The sequence below is a fragment of the Nyctibius grandis genome, chromosome 5 (assembly GCF_013368605.1).
Source record: "Nyctibius grandis isolate bNycGra1 chromosome 5, bNycGra1.pri, whole genome shotgun sequence".
Lineage (NCBI taxonomy): Eukaryota > Metazoa > Chordata > Aves > Nyctibiiformes > Nyctibiidae > Nyctibius > Nyctibius grandis.
Genome location: NC_090662.1, coordinates 90,084,762 through 90,098,388, shown reverse-complemented (window position 1 = coordinate 90,098,388; position 13,627 = coordinate 90,084,762). Strand labels below are relative to the sequence as shown.

Genomic DNA, 13,627 nt, shown 5'->3' with positions numbered 1-13,627 from the left:
TCTATGGAGTTCAATAGGAAAAGAAAACCTATCTATCTGTAGAGTTTTCTAACCTCTGTGGAACGGGATAGAGAATTATACCCTGCTGTATAATTCCATAACCTGATCTCTGGAAACCTGTAGATAGAACCTCATTCTTTGTGAATTCTGACTGGTTTGAAGACTACTCTCTATATAAACTTTCAAGCTTACTAAATTCTATAAAACTTTTTCATAAAGGTCTTGACTTTCTGTGAATAATAAAATTTCAGCCTTTTTCTGAAAAAAGAAAAAGGTTATTTTCCATGACCTCTCCACAATCCAAAAGAGAAATGTATCTGCCTCTACAGTTGCCAGGAGCTTGACTGGAGAGAGCAGGTCTGCCCATCAACACTTGCAACCTGAGTAAGCATCCTGAGCTGAACTGGAAAGGCAGTTTGAATCTCTTGGAAAATGGTTTGTATAACCTGGCCTTTTCTTATGTAACAGGCCTGCTGCTTGTGTGTATCCAATATCAGAGAGAGGGACCTGGAACCCACTGTACATTTCCCAGAAAAGCTGTTATTATGTAGCTACACCTATTTGAGCATATGGACAGCACAGGTGCTCTGTGAGCAAAATTTGGCCTGCAGTTCCCTTATCCTGGTGAGGAGGGATGAGTTGGAGAGAGTCCAGCCAAATACTCAGAGCTCAAATTGAATTTGTGAGGCTGAAAATAAGAAGGAAAGGTAAGCTCAGTATCCCTGATCTACAGTTACTAAGAAACTGAGCCCTGCTGTTCATTTACACAAACCCTTTGTAGAGCAGAGCTGCACTACATAAAAAATTTGTATTTTCTTGAAGCAATGGAGGTAGAAGATTCCCATCTTCCCCCCCGATCCTTTGTCTCCAACAGGAACTTGTTGAAGTTATTGTGCTGAACATGAATGAACGCTTGAACACAAGTGACCCTAATTGAAAATGATCTCAAATTCCAGTGCAAGAAAATTCTCTATTGGTCTTTTTCCCATGATTGTTCATATCTGATGAGTTACACTGTGTCAGAAGTTTTTCTTTTATATAAATCTTAAACTTTCTTTACAAGCCTTGTGAGTTCTTTTCAACTCCATTACCTCAGGCTCTGGTATGGAGAAGTCAATCTGCTTCTTTCAGTTTCTGTGCCTCTAAATCTTCTTCTGGGAAGCTGCTGACAAGTCACCCACTTGCTTTTCCCCCTTAAAACACCTCAGCATCACCTTTTATGATAGGCTTGCAGCAGAGAACAGAGTTTAACCATACCTCTAAACTGATCAAATGGTGAGGTGCTGTGAAGGAGGCAGCTCTCTGCCCTGGCTGTGCTCACCTCCCACAATCCTTGTACAGATGCTGGTGCACAGCTGACCCCACAGCAACCCAGAGCATTTTTACCCTCCTATAAAAGTGAAGAGGGAACAGCTGTGAGCAGAGGGAGAGTGAGCACTATTCTGAGCAGCTGACCTTTATATCAGGTTAGGGAAACTGGGAAAGTGCACTTTAAATAGCATCTTCATGATGAGTGTAAGCTGCCAAAAGGAGCTGTCATGCCTCCTCCCTTCCATCACCACCAGCTGTTTACTGCCTAAGAAGCACCAGTGCTAACACTCATTTGGCTGCTCAGGAACTGGCCCCATTGAAAACTAGCCCAGTCCCCTACCAAAATAAGGATTTCAGTGGGATCAGCTCCTTGTATTGTTTCGCTTGGTGAGGCAAGCATTACTGAGGGCTGGTGAAATGTGCAGATGGTCGTGTTGAAGAATTAAATTTAATTGGCTTAATTGGCAATTTAAATTGGCTTAAGCTGATTGTGAAATATCTGTCTGAGAAGAATAAACCCAGCTAGGGTACCAGGGAGGACATATTCCTCCCTTCCTTCCCTAGTGTTTTCCTTAGAATTTCTAGTATGTTCTATCTGTTTTGGTCTTTGTTGTTATTTAATGCCCTGTTATTTCCCTCACTATTCCCTCCACTTCCACAGGCTCCTTTACTCTTGCAGTAGGCCAGGAGGAGATGAGTAACTTGATATACACGTGGAATTAATAAAATTAACATGCACAAATCTCGTATGCACTCAGTGATTACACTCCATGGCAGCTAAAGATACTGATAAGTCTTCTCCTGTAATTGCAAGAGGCAGAGCCTTGTGCAAGAGTGAAGCATAGCTGTTGGAGGTGAGGTTTATCCCTATATCTTTAAGCCAGTTCCAGTCTAGTGTGAGATCCAGAATGGCACTTCACATCTAGGCAGAGTCTGTGCATGATGTACTGTGTAAAACAACAACAACTAAAAAATAGTAGTCGTAGGCCCAGAGGAGAAAATTGGAGAGAAGGGAACTGTTCTCTTAATTTGACAGAGGTATGAGATATGGTGGTGAGACAAGGTAGTGTGCAACAGTACAGCCTTGTGGACAACTCTGTGTGCTCTGTGCAATAGCAAGAGGTCTAGCCAGAGAGGGAAAGATATTGAGAGAAAGGCTTGGGAAAAAGATCAAGAAAAGCTTGAAGTCTTGGGTTTACACAACACAGGTATGAAGCTTCATGGCAGACTCCAGGCAGAATGGGCTCAGGTAGACAATTGCTACACAAGCTGTAGCCCCAGGACTGGTGCAGCTTATGGTACTCTTTAGTCCAAGCCACACTTCTTTCTGTAATACAGAGTGATAGGAAAGAGATTGCCCTGAATTTGGGCACCTGCTGGCTTCTTTTTCATCATCTTCAGAAAACGGCTCTCAAATGCTTAATTCTTCAGGGGAATCACATAAGAAACATCAAATAAGAACTTAGTCATTGTCCAAATGAAGTTAATGCAAGTTCTGTTCTCATTGGAAATTCAAAATATCTAGATTTAGCTCAGTTTGCCTTAACTATTGTATTGGTAATTGCCTAGAAAGAGAAACAAATCAAAATAAATCCACCTCAAAATGTTGTGGAGAGCAGAGCAATGTTGGCATTGTCTAAGCTCTTCGTTCTAATTTCTCCCAGATGGAATTTCACATGTTCCTTGTTCAGATAACTCTAAACAGTCTGGCATTTCTCTTAAACGAGCAGTTTGACTTTTTCCAGAAGAAAAAGCAAAAGAAAGGAAATTAAAAAAAAATCCATTCTAATACAGAGATTATGAGCAGCTGGTGCCCTTACATCTAGAAAAATATAAATAAGTAACAGTTTCATCTTTGATGCCCCTCCCCTGTAGCAATCTGACAGGGAAAGAGTTCTATGCCATGGCTCAGGGAAAGGAAAAATAAACAGGGAAAATGTGAGTAAAGTAGTGCCTATTAGAACTAAATGTATGTGTAGCACAGCCTACAGTCATTAAAGCACAGTCTCAAATATGAATGCAAGCTGTAAAGTCAACGTCAGGTGCCTCTTTTGTATCATAGGCTTTTCCCAGGCTAAGTGGTAGTGAACCTGCACAAGGGCAGAAAAGAACAGCTGGATATCTGTGCCAGATCAATGTCTCTCTTTGTCTCAGAAGGCACCATGGAGCCTGGGCAGGACTGTTGGGGACACTATGTTCTCTCAGCAGCACAGCCAGCTTCATGAATTGACTGGGGTAGACATGGACAAATGGTTATTTTGTTAACAAATGGAGGTGGAAGACCTGCGCTTAGAACATTAGGGTCTATTTATATCCTTGCACTGACATTTTTCCCCAGCATAGGCAGAACAAAGTGTTATATTTTCCTTGGAAATCAAGAGAAGCTCTATGATTGTCAGTGTTGGTCTGTGCAAAAGAAAATATGTGATATATTTTTCCAGTGCAGACACATTGTTGGAAGAAGAAAAATTTAGTCAGACCGGGACTCTCTGAGAAAGAGTATGTTTACTAAAACTGTAGAGACTTGTTCAAGAATGTTTTCAGTGAAGATACCGTAGAATCATAGAATGGTTTGGGTAGGAAGGGACCTTAAAGATCATCTAGTTCAACCCCCCTGCCATGGGCAAGACTTATCGACTGATGAGTAGTAGCTGCTGTCTGCTAGGAAGAGAGGGGTTGCAGTGTTCTGTGGAAAGAATGCTGCTGAGGATCTTCCTCATCTCCTTTGACTGAGGACATTTTAAAGGCCGCCTGAAACCTAGTCTTGTTTTTGCTTTTCCCTAAGGGATCAACTGTCTGTGCTAGTAAGACAAAAGCATCTAAAAAGGCTTTTCTCCATTATAGAGACAAGATTGTGCACCAAGATTTACTTCTAATAAGATAAAGGCATCTAGTCCAGATTCACTGGCCTTCTGGATTCATTTTCATTGGGCATGGAAATCCAGTCATGAGTTGGAGGTCAAAAGGTTAAGAACCCTCTTCCAGAGCTCTGCCAAGCTCCCATGATGCAAGTAGAGGTGGACTTCCCTTCTTTTCAGATACTGCATGTGTGAGCAATGTAGCAAGCCAAAAGCTCTTTTGCAGGTATATATTCTTGTTTGGCTTCAATTTTTCTTCTCTGATTTGTGGATGTTGTGCATGATTGGAGATCTCTGGGAATCCCTACACTAGAAAATTGGGACTCAAAAGTAATTTTTACAGGGAACAGGATTTCTATTGTTTCAGCTTTTTTCACATATGGGAGGGTACAGGCTGAGGATTTGGGAGGTACAAGGGTGGTGGATGGGAGTCTCAGGGATGGCATGCGGAATGTATTCCTGAAGCATGTTTAAAAGTAACTAAAGGCTTGGGTCTTCAAATGTTGTATTCTCAGTGTCTGAAACTGCTTTAGCATAAGCATATGGGACAACGGAGGTTGCCGCAAAGTGGTTTAAAGAGTTTCCCCCAAGCCTGTACACCTTTTCTGTAGGGGAAGGCTGCATGGTGGTTATATGTATTGTTTCAAGCTGGTATTTACAGAGGTTCATTTGATGTTTGGGGGAACACACTGAATGAAAGTAAAACAAGAAGGGAAAAGGACCTGCTATTGAAAGCTTTCATCCTTACCTTGTCCCACACTAGCCCTTAATAACTAAAATAAGTCTGATTTGCCTTTGGTCTTCCAGCTCCAAAACATGTTTGCCTGAAAATTTTTGTTGGATATACTTCGCATGTTTTGATAATGTGACTTATGAGATAACAGTTCTACAAAGATGTATATAAATACATACATGTACAACCACATACATACATGTACACACACTACATATAGACTTAGGAAACTATATGGCACTATACACCTCCATGCCTGTATGTGGCAACAACCACAGTAAAGGAGGGGAGGTAGCTCAAAATGGCATGTACAGTCCTTTATGGAGTTGTTATTAAACAGAATGTGGTCTTGCCATCCTGGCTGGTGGAAGTGTTTTATTTCTGGGGGCTGGTTGCAGGGGAGTTGCGTCTAAGGAAGGAAGATCCTAGGAAGAGGGGGTGGGTCTCAATGAGATAGTCTAATGGAGGACGTTGAAAAGGATCCATGGTGGCTTGGAGAAGCATCCCAGAGTAGGAAATACATGATACCCTGTTTCTCATTATGAAGATAAGAACATCGCATGTTTGACTATACAGGGCTAAAATCTCATGTATGCCTGTGGCTTCCATGACACAAATCCCCAGCCGTTGTGGCAGATTTGGTGACAGACAGTGTCACATCAATGGAATCCTCTAGTTTAGTATAGAGTGAGTTTTCCTGTTAACACTGACACAGCATTTTCCAGAAGATACATACAGGTCTTGTCCCGATAATGATGACATGCAGACACATCTGGTACAGAGCTGGACAGAAGTTTCACAACAGCAGGTTAAGACAGGACACAAAGAGGAGTCTGATGCTGGGGTTGTAGAAGGCACTGACACTGGGTAGCAAGACTCTGCATTCACATTTGAGATTTAAATTGGCACTTCTCAGCCTGCTGTCCTCATAGCATGTTGGGGAATTGATCGACCCAGAGGGAAAGGAGCATCTCTGCACTTCCAACATTGTTGTAGCATCTGCTTCTGATTTAGGACGTTAGGCCAGATCCAGTAGCGCTTTGTTTACCATATGAGAATTTTAAGTTCTAGCCATAAAAGATACCTATTTCCTTGTGAAGATGCTTACTTGCACTTTTCCACTGGTTCTTAGAGGGGCTAAGCAGTGTCACTTGCCCTGCTAAAGGCATAGTATATTTCACAATCACGGCTATTTAGCTTGTCTTTGCTTTCAGTGTTCTATTTAAAGTTAATCTGCTTCCTTCCAGTTTACCTGCTTTTTCTAGTGACTAGATTCTCACTAATCCCTTGGTATGTATGTCTGCATAATTATGTTCGTGTAATGAATTGTGACTTACATAAGACACATACTTAACTCCTTTAGGTTTTGAGGGTTTTTTTGGTCAATCTTGTAAGTCCCCTGGTACTCACTCCTGTTTTGGTGGGTTTTTTTTCCAAATGGCCTCTAAATTGTCACTAATTTTTTTTTAAATGTAGTGTGTCAAATTAAATCAGTTATTACACATATGTTTAAGACTTGAGTCCCTGGGAAAATAACATGTCTCTGGGCCTGGAAGTCGTACCTCTGCATAGGAAAAAATGTCTTTTTTTCTTAATTTCACGTTATACTACAAAGATGGTGTCCATCTGAGTGCCTCACCTAACAGAACACTTTTACTGTCATACTAGTCTAGATTTATCCCTCAGTTAAGTACATCTCCTCTGGATTTGGAAGCTTAGCCCCAACATGAACCTTATTCTGTGGTATCTGCTTTGGTCTTTGATACCCACTTTCTGCTTATTTCCCTGTTTAGACTAGATGGCAAATCTACCATATGTTTCTCTCATGTTACTATCTTACAGGCTCTCCTATGTTACTTTCTTTTTCAAGTCATTAATGAAAAGAGTAAATAAAAAGGGCATAAGACCATTCTTGCTGCACACCTCACTGGCCCTGCACTTTTCCAGCTGCAAGGGTATTTTCTATACAGTCCTCAGACAGTTCGTATCTTCTCTTCTAGAGAAACTGCAACTTTGATTTAAGCATAAGATTTTGTGACTTGTTTGGTCATAATCCAACCATCTCGCAGCTCCCATTTCTTTTCACAGTCCATTTGCTTAAGTGCACTATAGAAGTTTGAGGGAGAGAAAAGAAAAAAGCAGATGAATATTTTTTGGCAAATGTATTCCTCATAAACCTTCCATTACTGTCTTTTGCACTTGTTTCTGTGTGGAAAAACTGAAAAGCTTCTAGCTTGAGTTTGTGTGACTTTAATTCTGAACAATCTTAGTAGGTCTTGTATTTTTACCTTCTGTTCTTCACATTAGGTAACCCGGTAATTTAGTAAACAGACAGATATTAGCAGCTTTTAGATTGTTGTTCATATAAAGCAGGCAATTCACATTTTCATTTCTCTACATTCTGTTTCCTTTATAAATTTGCTACTGGACTTTTCCTCAACACACTTTGTCCTCCGTATCAGGTGCAATCCTTCAAGTTTGCTAGATACATTTCAGTAACTGGTTTTATTACAGAGCACAAGGTCTTTGCACCAGCAGCACACCAAAGCTGCTGGGATGTACGCAAACGCTCCTTTGAAAGACCAGTGCTTGAACTAGTAATACGTTTGGCTGAGACTGGCTTCATTTAGCTAGCACACTAATCCCAGCAGTGCCCACAGTAGCGTCTTTAGTACTGTGAGGCTGCATCAGGACTTACTGACTTCCAGCAAGAGGAGGGAGGGGGAGATGTGGCTCAAAGCACAGGCAGCCCAATTGCAGAGCTATATACTATAGCACACATGTAATTTGAAAAAGGTGATGTTTGTGTGTGTGTTTAAGTACACGTGCACAGGGTTGTCTGTCCAGTATGGGAGGGCACACAATGAGAGTCTGCGGTTTACAATCAGGACCAGTTTAAACTTGCCTCCCACAAACAAAGCCTTAAAAAGTTTTGCATCACATGGCTTAAAATAAAAAATGATTGTCTCTATTTGAGAATGCTAATGCTCAGGCATGGCTTTTGTGCAGAAATACTATTATTGGTCTCCAGTGTTGATTAAATTGTTATGAGAGCTGTGCCCAGATCCTTGCTTATGCGGTCACGAACAACCTAGTGCTTGTCGTGACAGCATTTTTAATAGTGTGTTTTTAATTATACCCTTCCTGGGGTTGGACTAATTTGGCAAAGAAGGATCTTTACTTGCTTAGCTGGTTATTGCCCTGTCTTTGTACTCTTTGGCCACAAAACACACACTTCTATACAGGGTTTGCATAACTGGGGAGGAGTTATTTTTTATGAACTCTTGATTCTGTCTGTCTCTCTGTTCCTGCTTGTACTGATTTTGTCCATAGGGTTAGCAAACTAGAATTTTTTTTAGTCTGAAATAATTTGCCAGCCAAAAAAAGTTACATTGTTCAGGCAAATTTTTGTCCTGTAGTCCATCCCCATGTGTTTTCTCCTGCCATCTGAATCATGACCAAGTCTCTTAGCATTGTCTTAACTACCAAAAGCCCTATCTGTTGTCTTGTCAATCTTAAGTCTTCCTTATTTTTTCACTTCTTTATATTGATGAGTTTAAAAACAAGACTTCTGCTTTTACATTTAAATGCCGTGTAAAAGGAAGAGTTCAACTTTTGCTAGATTAAAATTCAGTAGATAACTTCTTGCCTTCATTAACTGAATATCAGTGAAATGGCAATTAGTTGAGATTAAGACTACATTTATCCTGAAGATACAAGGTCAAAGGATATTTTTTAGGTTCTTTTTTTTTTGGTTTGTTGGTGGTGGGGGTGGTGTCTTCACAAAATTTTCTGCTCTGATGGAGATTTTTCACTATCATGTTCTTCCCAGAGTATATCCTTGTATGTTGAGTACCAAATGTAGTTCAGCAGATGCTTGGAGTTGAAAACGCTGAACAAGGCCAGCTCTATTTTAGTGCTTTGAATGGTAGTGGCAAGCTTGGTGTACCATGAATCTCTGCCCCAAACAATGATTCTAAGCAACTGCACATGCTATTTAGGAGAAAAGCAAGCTTCTGCGGTTCAAAACAGCCTCAGATCCTCTTGTTTTTCAAGGCTTGTGCTTGGATTTTGGGGGCAGATCTGAGATTTTACTTTCTAGCTGAACAGGAAGGCCTCAGTGCTGATAGAAACTCTGGCGATATTTTGGGTTAGGGAAAAAATGATTTTTGTGTGTAGGTAGCCAAGTCTTGGGTAGAATGAGAGATGCAGGTCTTAGAGTGACGTATCAGTGTGACTTTGTTTGCCAGACAAAGGTTTCAAGTTTAAACTTTGAGGGGGTTTACTGGGATTGCCTGGGAGAGTGCAAGATTAGAGTTCTCTCGACAAAGGTTCAGTGTTAGTTTGCTGCACATTTCATACCTACTGAAGTGCTCAGCATCAGCTCAGTGAAGTTTTATTAGTAAAATGGAAGTGGAAACATCTTCAGTCATCGCAACCCATCTTTGCAGTACGTTTTTTGTCCCCTCCTGGCTCCCTATACACATTCATGTACTCATACTTTTCCCCAGGTGAGAAAATGGTGCAGATGAATGCTGCTCCTGCTCAAAAGGTGGGGGCATACCTGGAAGGGACCTTGAGTAATGCCTCCAAAGAGCAGCAGTAGCAACATCCACCATTCTGCTTCCCCACAGAGAGCAGTCCAGCTCCTCATGGTAACTCTGGGGCAGATAAAGGCAATAGGAATGGAGAGATATGTGTGTGTGCATGTGTGGGCACATGTGTGTGTGCTCTTGTACCCTCAAGTGACAAACCTCAAGAAACTTTCCATGTTAGCTTGTGTCTTACTCTGAGCTCCCCAAGCCTGTCCGTGTGCATCATTTTTGTTGCAGCTTCATCTCCCCTTGCTCACAATCTGTCTGTCATGACTCACACATTCTCTGGCTTTGATTTAGACTCCATCTGCTTTCTTAGCCAGTCAGATCCCAGTTCTTCTGTAACACACCGTGGGAGAAGTGTGGGACTGGAGCAGAACATGTATCTGTATTTGGGAGAGAGGAGGGGGAGGTGTATTGGTCTCAGTTTCTCCTTGTCTCAGTGCAAGTGTTTGGCTAAGATGCAAAATCTAAGTCTTTACTTGGTAGTAATAAGGCTGGGGCTGACTTGGAGAAACTTGTCCTTCCTGAGGGTGTGTGGACCCTCAGATCAGATTTGGTCTAAGAGTATTGCCACTCACTGCACGTTTACGGGTTTTTAAAAAGAATGTCCTTTCTCCCCTGCTTATTTAAAGGACTATCATAGTTCCCTGAGAAAAAATAACTGTTGTTTTGCCTCTTCTCTGCAGGCAGGGGAGGGTGACACAAAGGTAGCAGGGAGGCTGTGTGCTAATACCTGGCAGCCAGAAATGTGCCACAGTCCTCTGGTGGAGGCAAGCAGCTGGTGTGCACGAGAGGCTTGCCTTCAGATGACCACCGTCTTCTCACAAGAACAGGGTGACCCTTGGAGGACTGAGGATGACTTAGGCAGGGAAAGGCTGTCCCCAGTTAGCTTATAGAGGGGAATCCCGTGTCAAAGGTAATACAGAGCTGGTGGGCTCTGAATTTCAGACAGCAAAAATAAATCTCTCCCTCTTCAAGAGACTAGCTAGGGAGATTTCCCTCTACTATAATCTTGTCACAGACTCTCCCACCCATGAGCATCATCAGAGAGGAACTCCAGTCCTTGGAGTTAAAGCCAGGAGGGAATTTTCCTAGGGAGACTGGGTTGGAGGTAACGATATTTTTTACTTGCTCGTGAGACAGCTTATGAAAAAACGCCAGTTAAGGTGAAACTGGTCACTCGAAGTTAGATAATGCTTTGCTAATATCAGGAAAGGAGATATGGCCCAACATCCAGGAGAATACCCCCAAGAACATATTCTCAGAGCCTGGATTTCTTCTCTGTTGCTGGTAAGTGGAAACACATCCAATAGGCTGCTTGGGACTGCATCTAAGTGCCGTGACACACCAAAAATATGATAGAAAGAGATGTAGAATGTTAGAGGAAAGTTGGAGAATACACAGAATTTGGTTTTGCCTATTTACTGAGAAAACCTCACAAGGACAGTGAGTTAAACAAAGCAGCATCTTATCTTTGGATGCTAAGGTTTTGCATGCATGACACGAACTGACAAGACATCTTTTTGCAAGATACAGATCAAGATCTGCTCCAGATTTAGAACTGGAATAGAGAGGGATGCTGCAGACAACGGTTGAGGTCTCTGCTGTTAGTCACAACGGAGACAAGCTGGCAAAAGTGAGAGCTGGAATTCTCAGATCTGAGGTATGCAGAAATATGTGGAAAGTAGGCAGGGTAGAATTACCAGGAAAGAGAGCAGGAGTTTTCAGAGAGAAATTTCAGAGAAACCTGTTTTCAAAGTGTAGAAAACGTGGTTTCCCTCTGCTGCATTTCTTGGCAGCCTGCTAACTCTCCATGATTTTTTTTTTGAGTTCTTATATTTTAAGACTATAACTTTGTAAAAATTGTGAACAGTGGTTCAGAGAGACAAACACAGGTATTTGAAATATAGGTGCATACATGCTGTTTTACTCCTCTCCCTCCAACACTGAGGATGTCCCCACTTAAGATTTTCCCATTCTATTTAAAAATTCCAGAGATGATGGGAAATCAAAGAGGCTTTCCTCCCTTCCAGTGCTTTTCTTAGAGCCCTGTCTCATTCAAGACATGAGACATAGGCCAAATATTTTCCTCCCATCTGTTTTTAGGGCATGGCTCAGCTAAAGGACAGAGGAGAAGCTCCTAACTGCGCTCCCATCCAGGAAAATCCCAGAGTAAAAATTGAGAAAGAGGAAAAATGTTCTACATGGGAATGTTTGGGGGGGATGCAAGATAAGAGCTAGCGAAAAGGAGCTGCACCAACATCGACAGGATTGCAGTAAGAAGCAGCAATATGCTTCTAGGCTGGAGGTCTGGCTGTGTTTACACAGGTGGATGCAGGCCAGGTGTGACTGGAAGGAAGACACCAATAGAGAATGAGAAGTTTCTCCTCCACTTTCCACATGGCAGATTGACCCAGAGCATCCTGACTGTTTCCAGCAGTATATATGTCCTGTTACAATCCCTTCTGCCATGTTATGTAGACACGGCAGAAGCCTAAGCATTATGAGCCTGCCCTTAGTCCACATCTGACTCCTGCACACACCCATATAGTCCAACCGCCTAACAGTCTTTGCACAGAGAGAAAGCAGTAGAAGAAAGGGTCAGTGTGATGCCCTTCTCCCAGCTGAATCAATCATCTGTGAGGATTGCAAAGAACATCCAAAAGCTTCTCTTTGAGGAGCAAACACAAGACTGGCTCAACTGAAAAGTGTGATGGACTAATCCCCTCACATCAGCTATAAGGGGACATCCTCATCTTCATCTTCATCCTCATCCAGGTCAGTGGAGCGTAGGCTTATGTCCTTGAGGATGTCTGAGATGTTTTCAGCAACTGGCCCTGTAATCTCCATCTCTTCCAACTCAGTATCAGTGGCATAAGTGGAGCACGGGACCTCCCCCTCTTCATGCAAGTGTGAGGGCTGGGGGGAGTGTGAGCAGGGAGGCAGTGGGCTCTCTGTGCCCATGTCTGCTGCTTGCTGTGCTGCCACCATGCAGTTGTCCTGCCGGTTCCACACTTGATTGGCCTGGCTGACCTTCTCACTGCTGATTGAAGTCCGGTTGGTATCACGGAAACTGGCAAGGGGTGGGCGGAGGCGAACCCCAGAGCGTGTGGAGCCCTCTATTGCCTTCTGGAGCTATGAGAAGAGAAAAAGTTCAGAAAAAATGGATGAAAGGGAGGCTGACCCAGCCCTACCCAGCAGAAGTTCATTTGCTCTCCAGGGTAAAGGGAGTCAGTCGCAGCTCTACCTCTGGGGCCTGTGGTGATTGTCTTTTACACTGGTGGTGTAATTTTTCATTCCATGGTAAATAACAAATTCCACACCACTTGCAGAGACAGTAATAGCCACTCATTTAAGAGCCCTAGGTTTGTGAAAAGGACAAACCATCTAACATCCCTGTAAACAACACCTGCTGCCTCCTCTGAAATACAGTCATCCATTCCTCTACATGGCTTCCAAAGTGTTGACTCAGAATTCAACTCTGTATTGAAAATGTAGCGATCACAGTTATATATATGCCCAGCTGGGTCCTCCAGCACCTGTAAGTTACTGCAAAGATCCACAGGACATTTGCAGTCGATTAGGAGGAGAGGAAAGGATCTGTACTTACCTCTTCCAATGCCAACACTCCCTTCAGCTTCCCCATACTGGTTACATAGGCATGGCTGAGGCCCAGTAATGAGAACAATGTATGTGTCTATGAGCAAAACCACAAAAGACCATTTCAGGGACTTTGGAAACTGGTAACATGATACTTGGTGTTAGAGCTGTGACTTGGGATTTAGAAATGGGAATCACAAAGGCACACAAGTTTGCAGTCATCCCAGTGAGAAACTACCTCTTCCCCTCCCCTTTTGTAGCTAGCAAATACTACCCTTTGGTCCTTCTGCTGTGCAGCCATAGTTGGGAGTGTGTTGATAGAGTGCACATTCTCAAGGTCACTCCCATCCTCCATCTGGCAGAGATTCACATGCAACAGCCTGTGTATTTGGGGATTTATGCAGATCCTATTTTATTTTGGTGCTGGAAATTTAAACTATCACATAGTAATATGCAGAGTCAGAACATGCTTAGGTTATTCGTTCCAGTACTTTCCTTAACACTAGGAGATTTCTTTTTTCCTGTTC

The 13,627-nt window shown here is 42.5% G+C and overlaps 1 protein-coding gene across 4 annotated transcripts in view; it reads right to left on the bottom strand.

The window, feature by feature from the left end:
- Positions 1–10,906: 10,906 nt before the first annotated feature.
- Positions 10,907–13,627, bottom strand: part of CLCN1 (chloride voltage-gated channel 1) — a 67,605-nt gene continuing 64,884 nt past the window's right edge. For all 4 annotated transcript variants that reach the window (XM_068401822.1, XM_068401819.1, XM_068401820.1 and 1 more), the window contains exons 22-23: positions 13,111–13,197; positions 10,907–12,635 (exon numbers count right to left, since the gene is read on the bottom strand). In XM_068401822.1, coding sequence (XP_068257923.1) covers positions 12,237–12,635; positions 13,111–13,197 — 486 coding nt within the window. In that variant the 3' untranslated portion in view covers positions 10,907–12,236. The remainder of the gene's footprint in view (positions 12,636–13,110; positions 13,198–13,627) is intronic.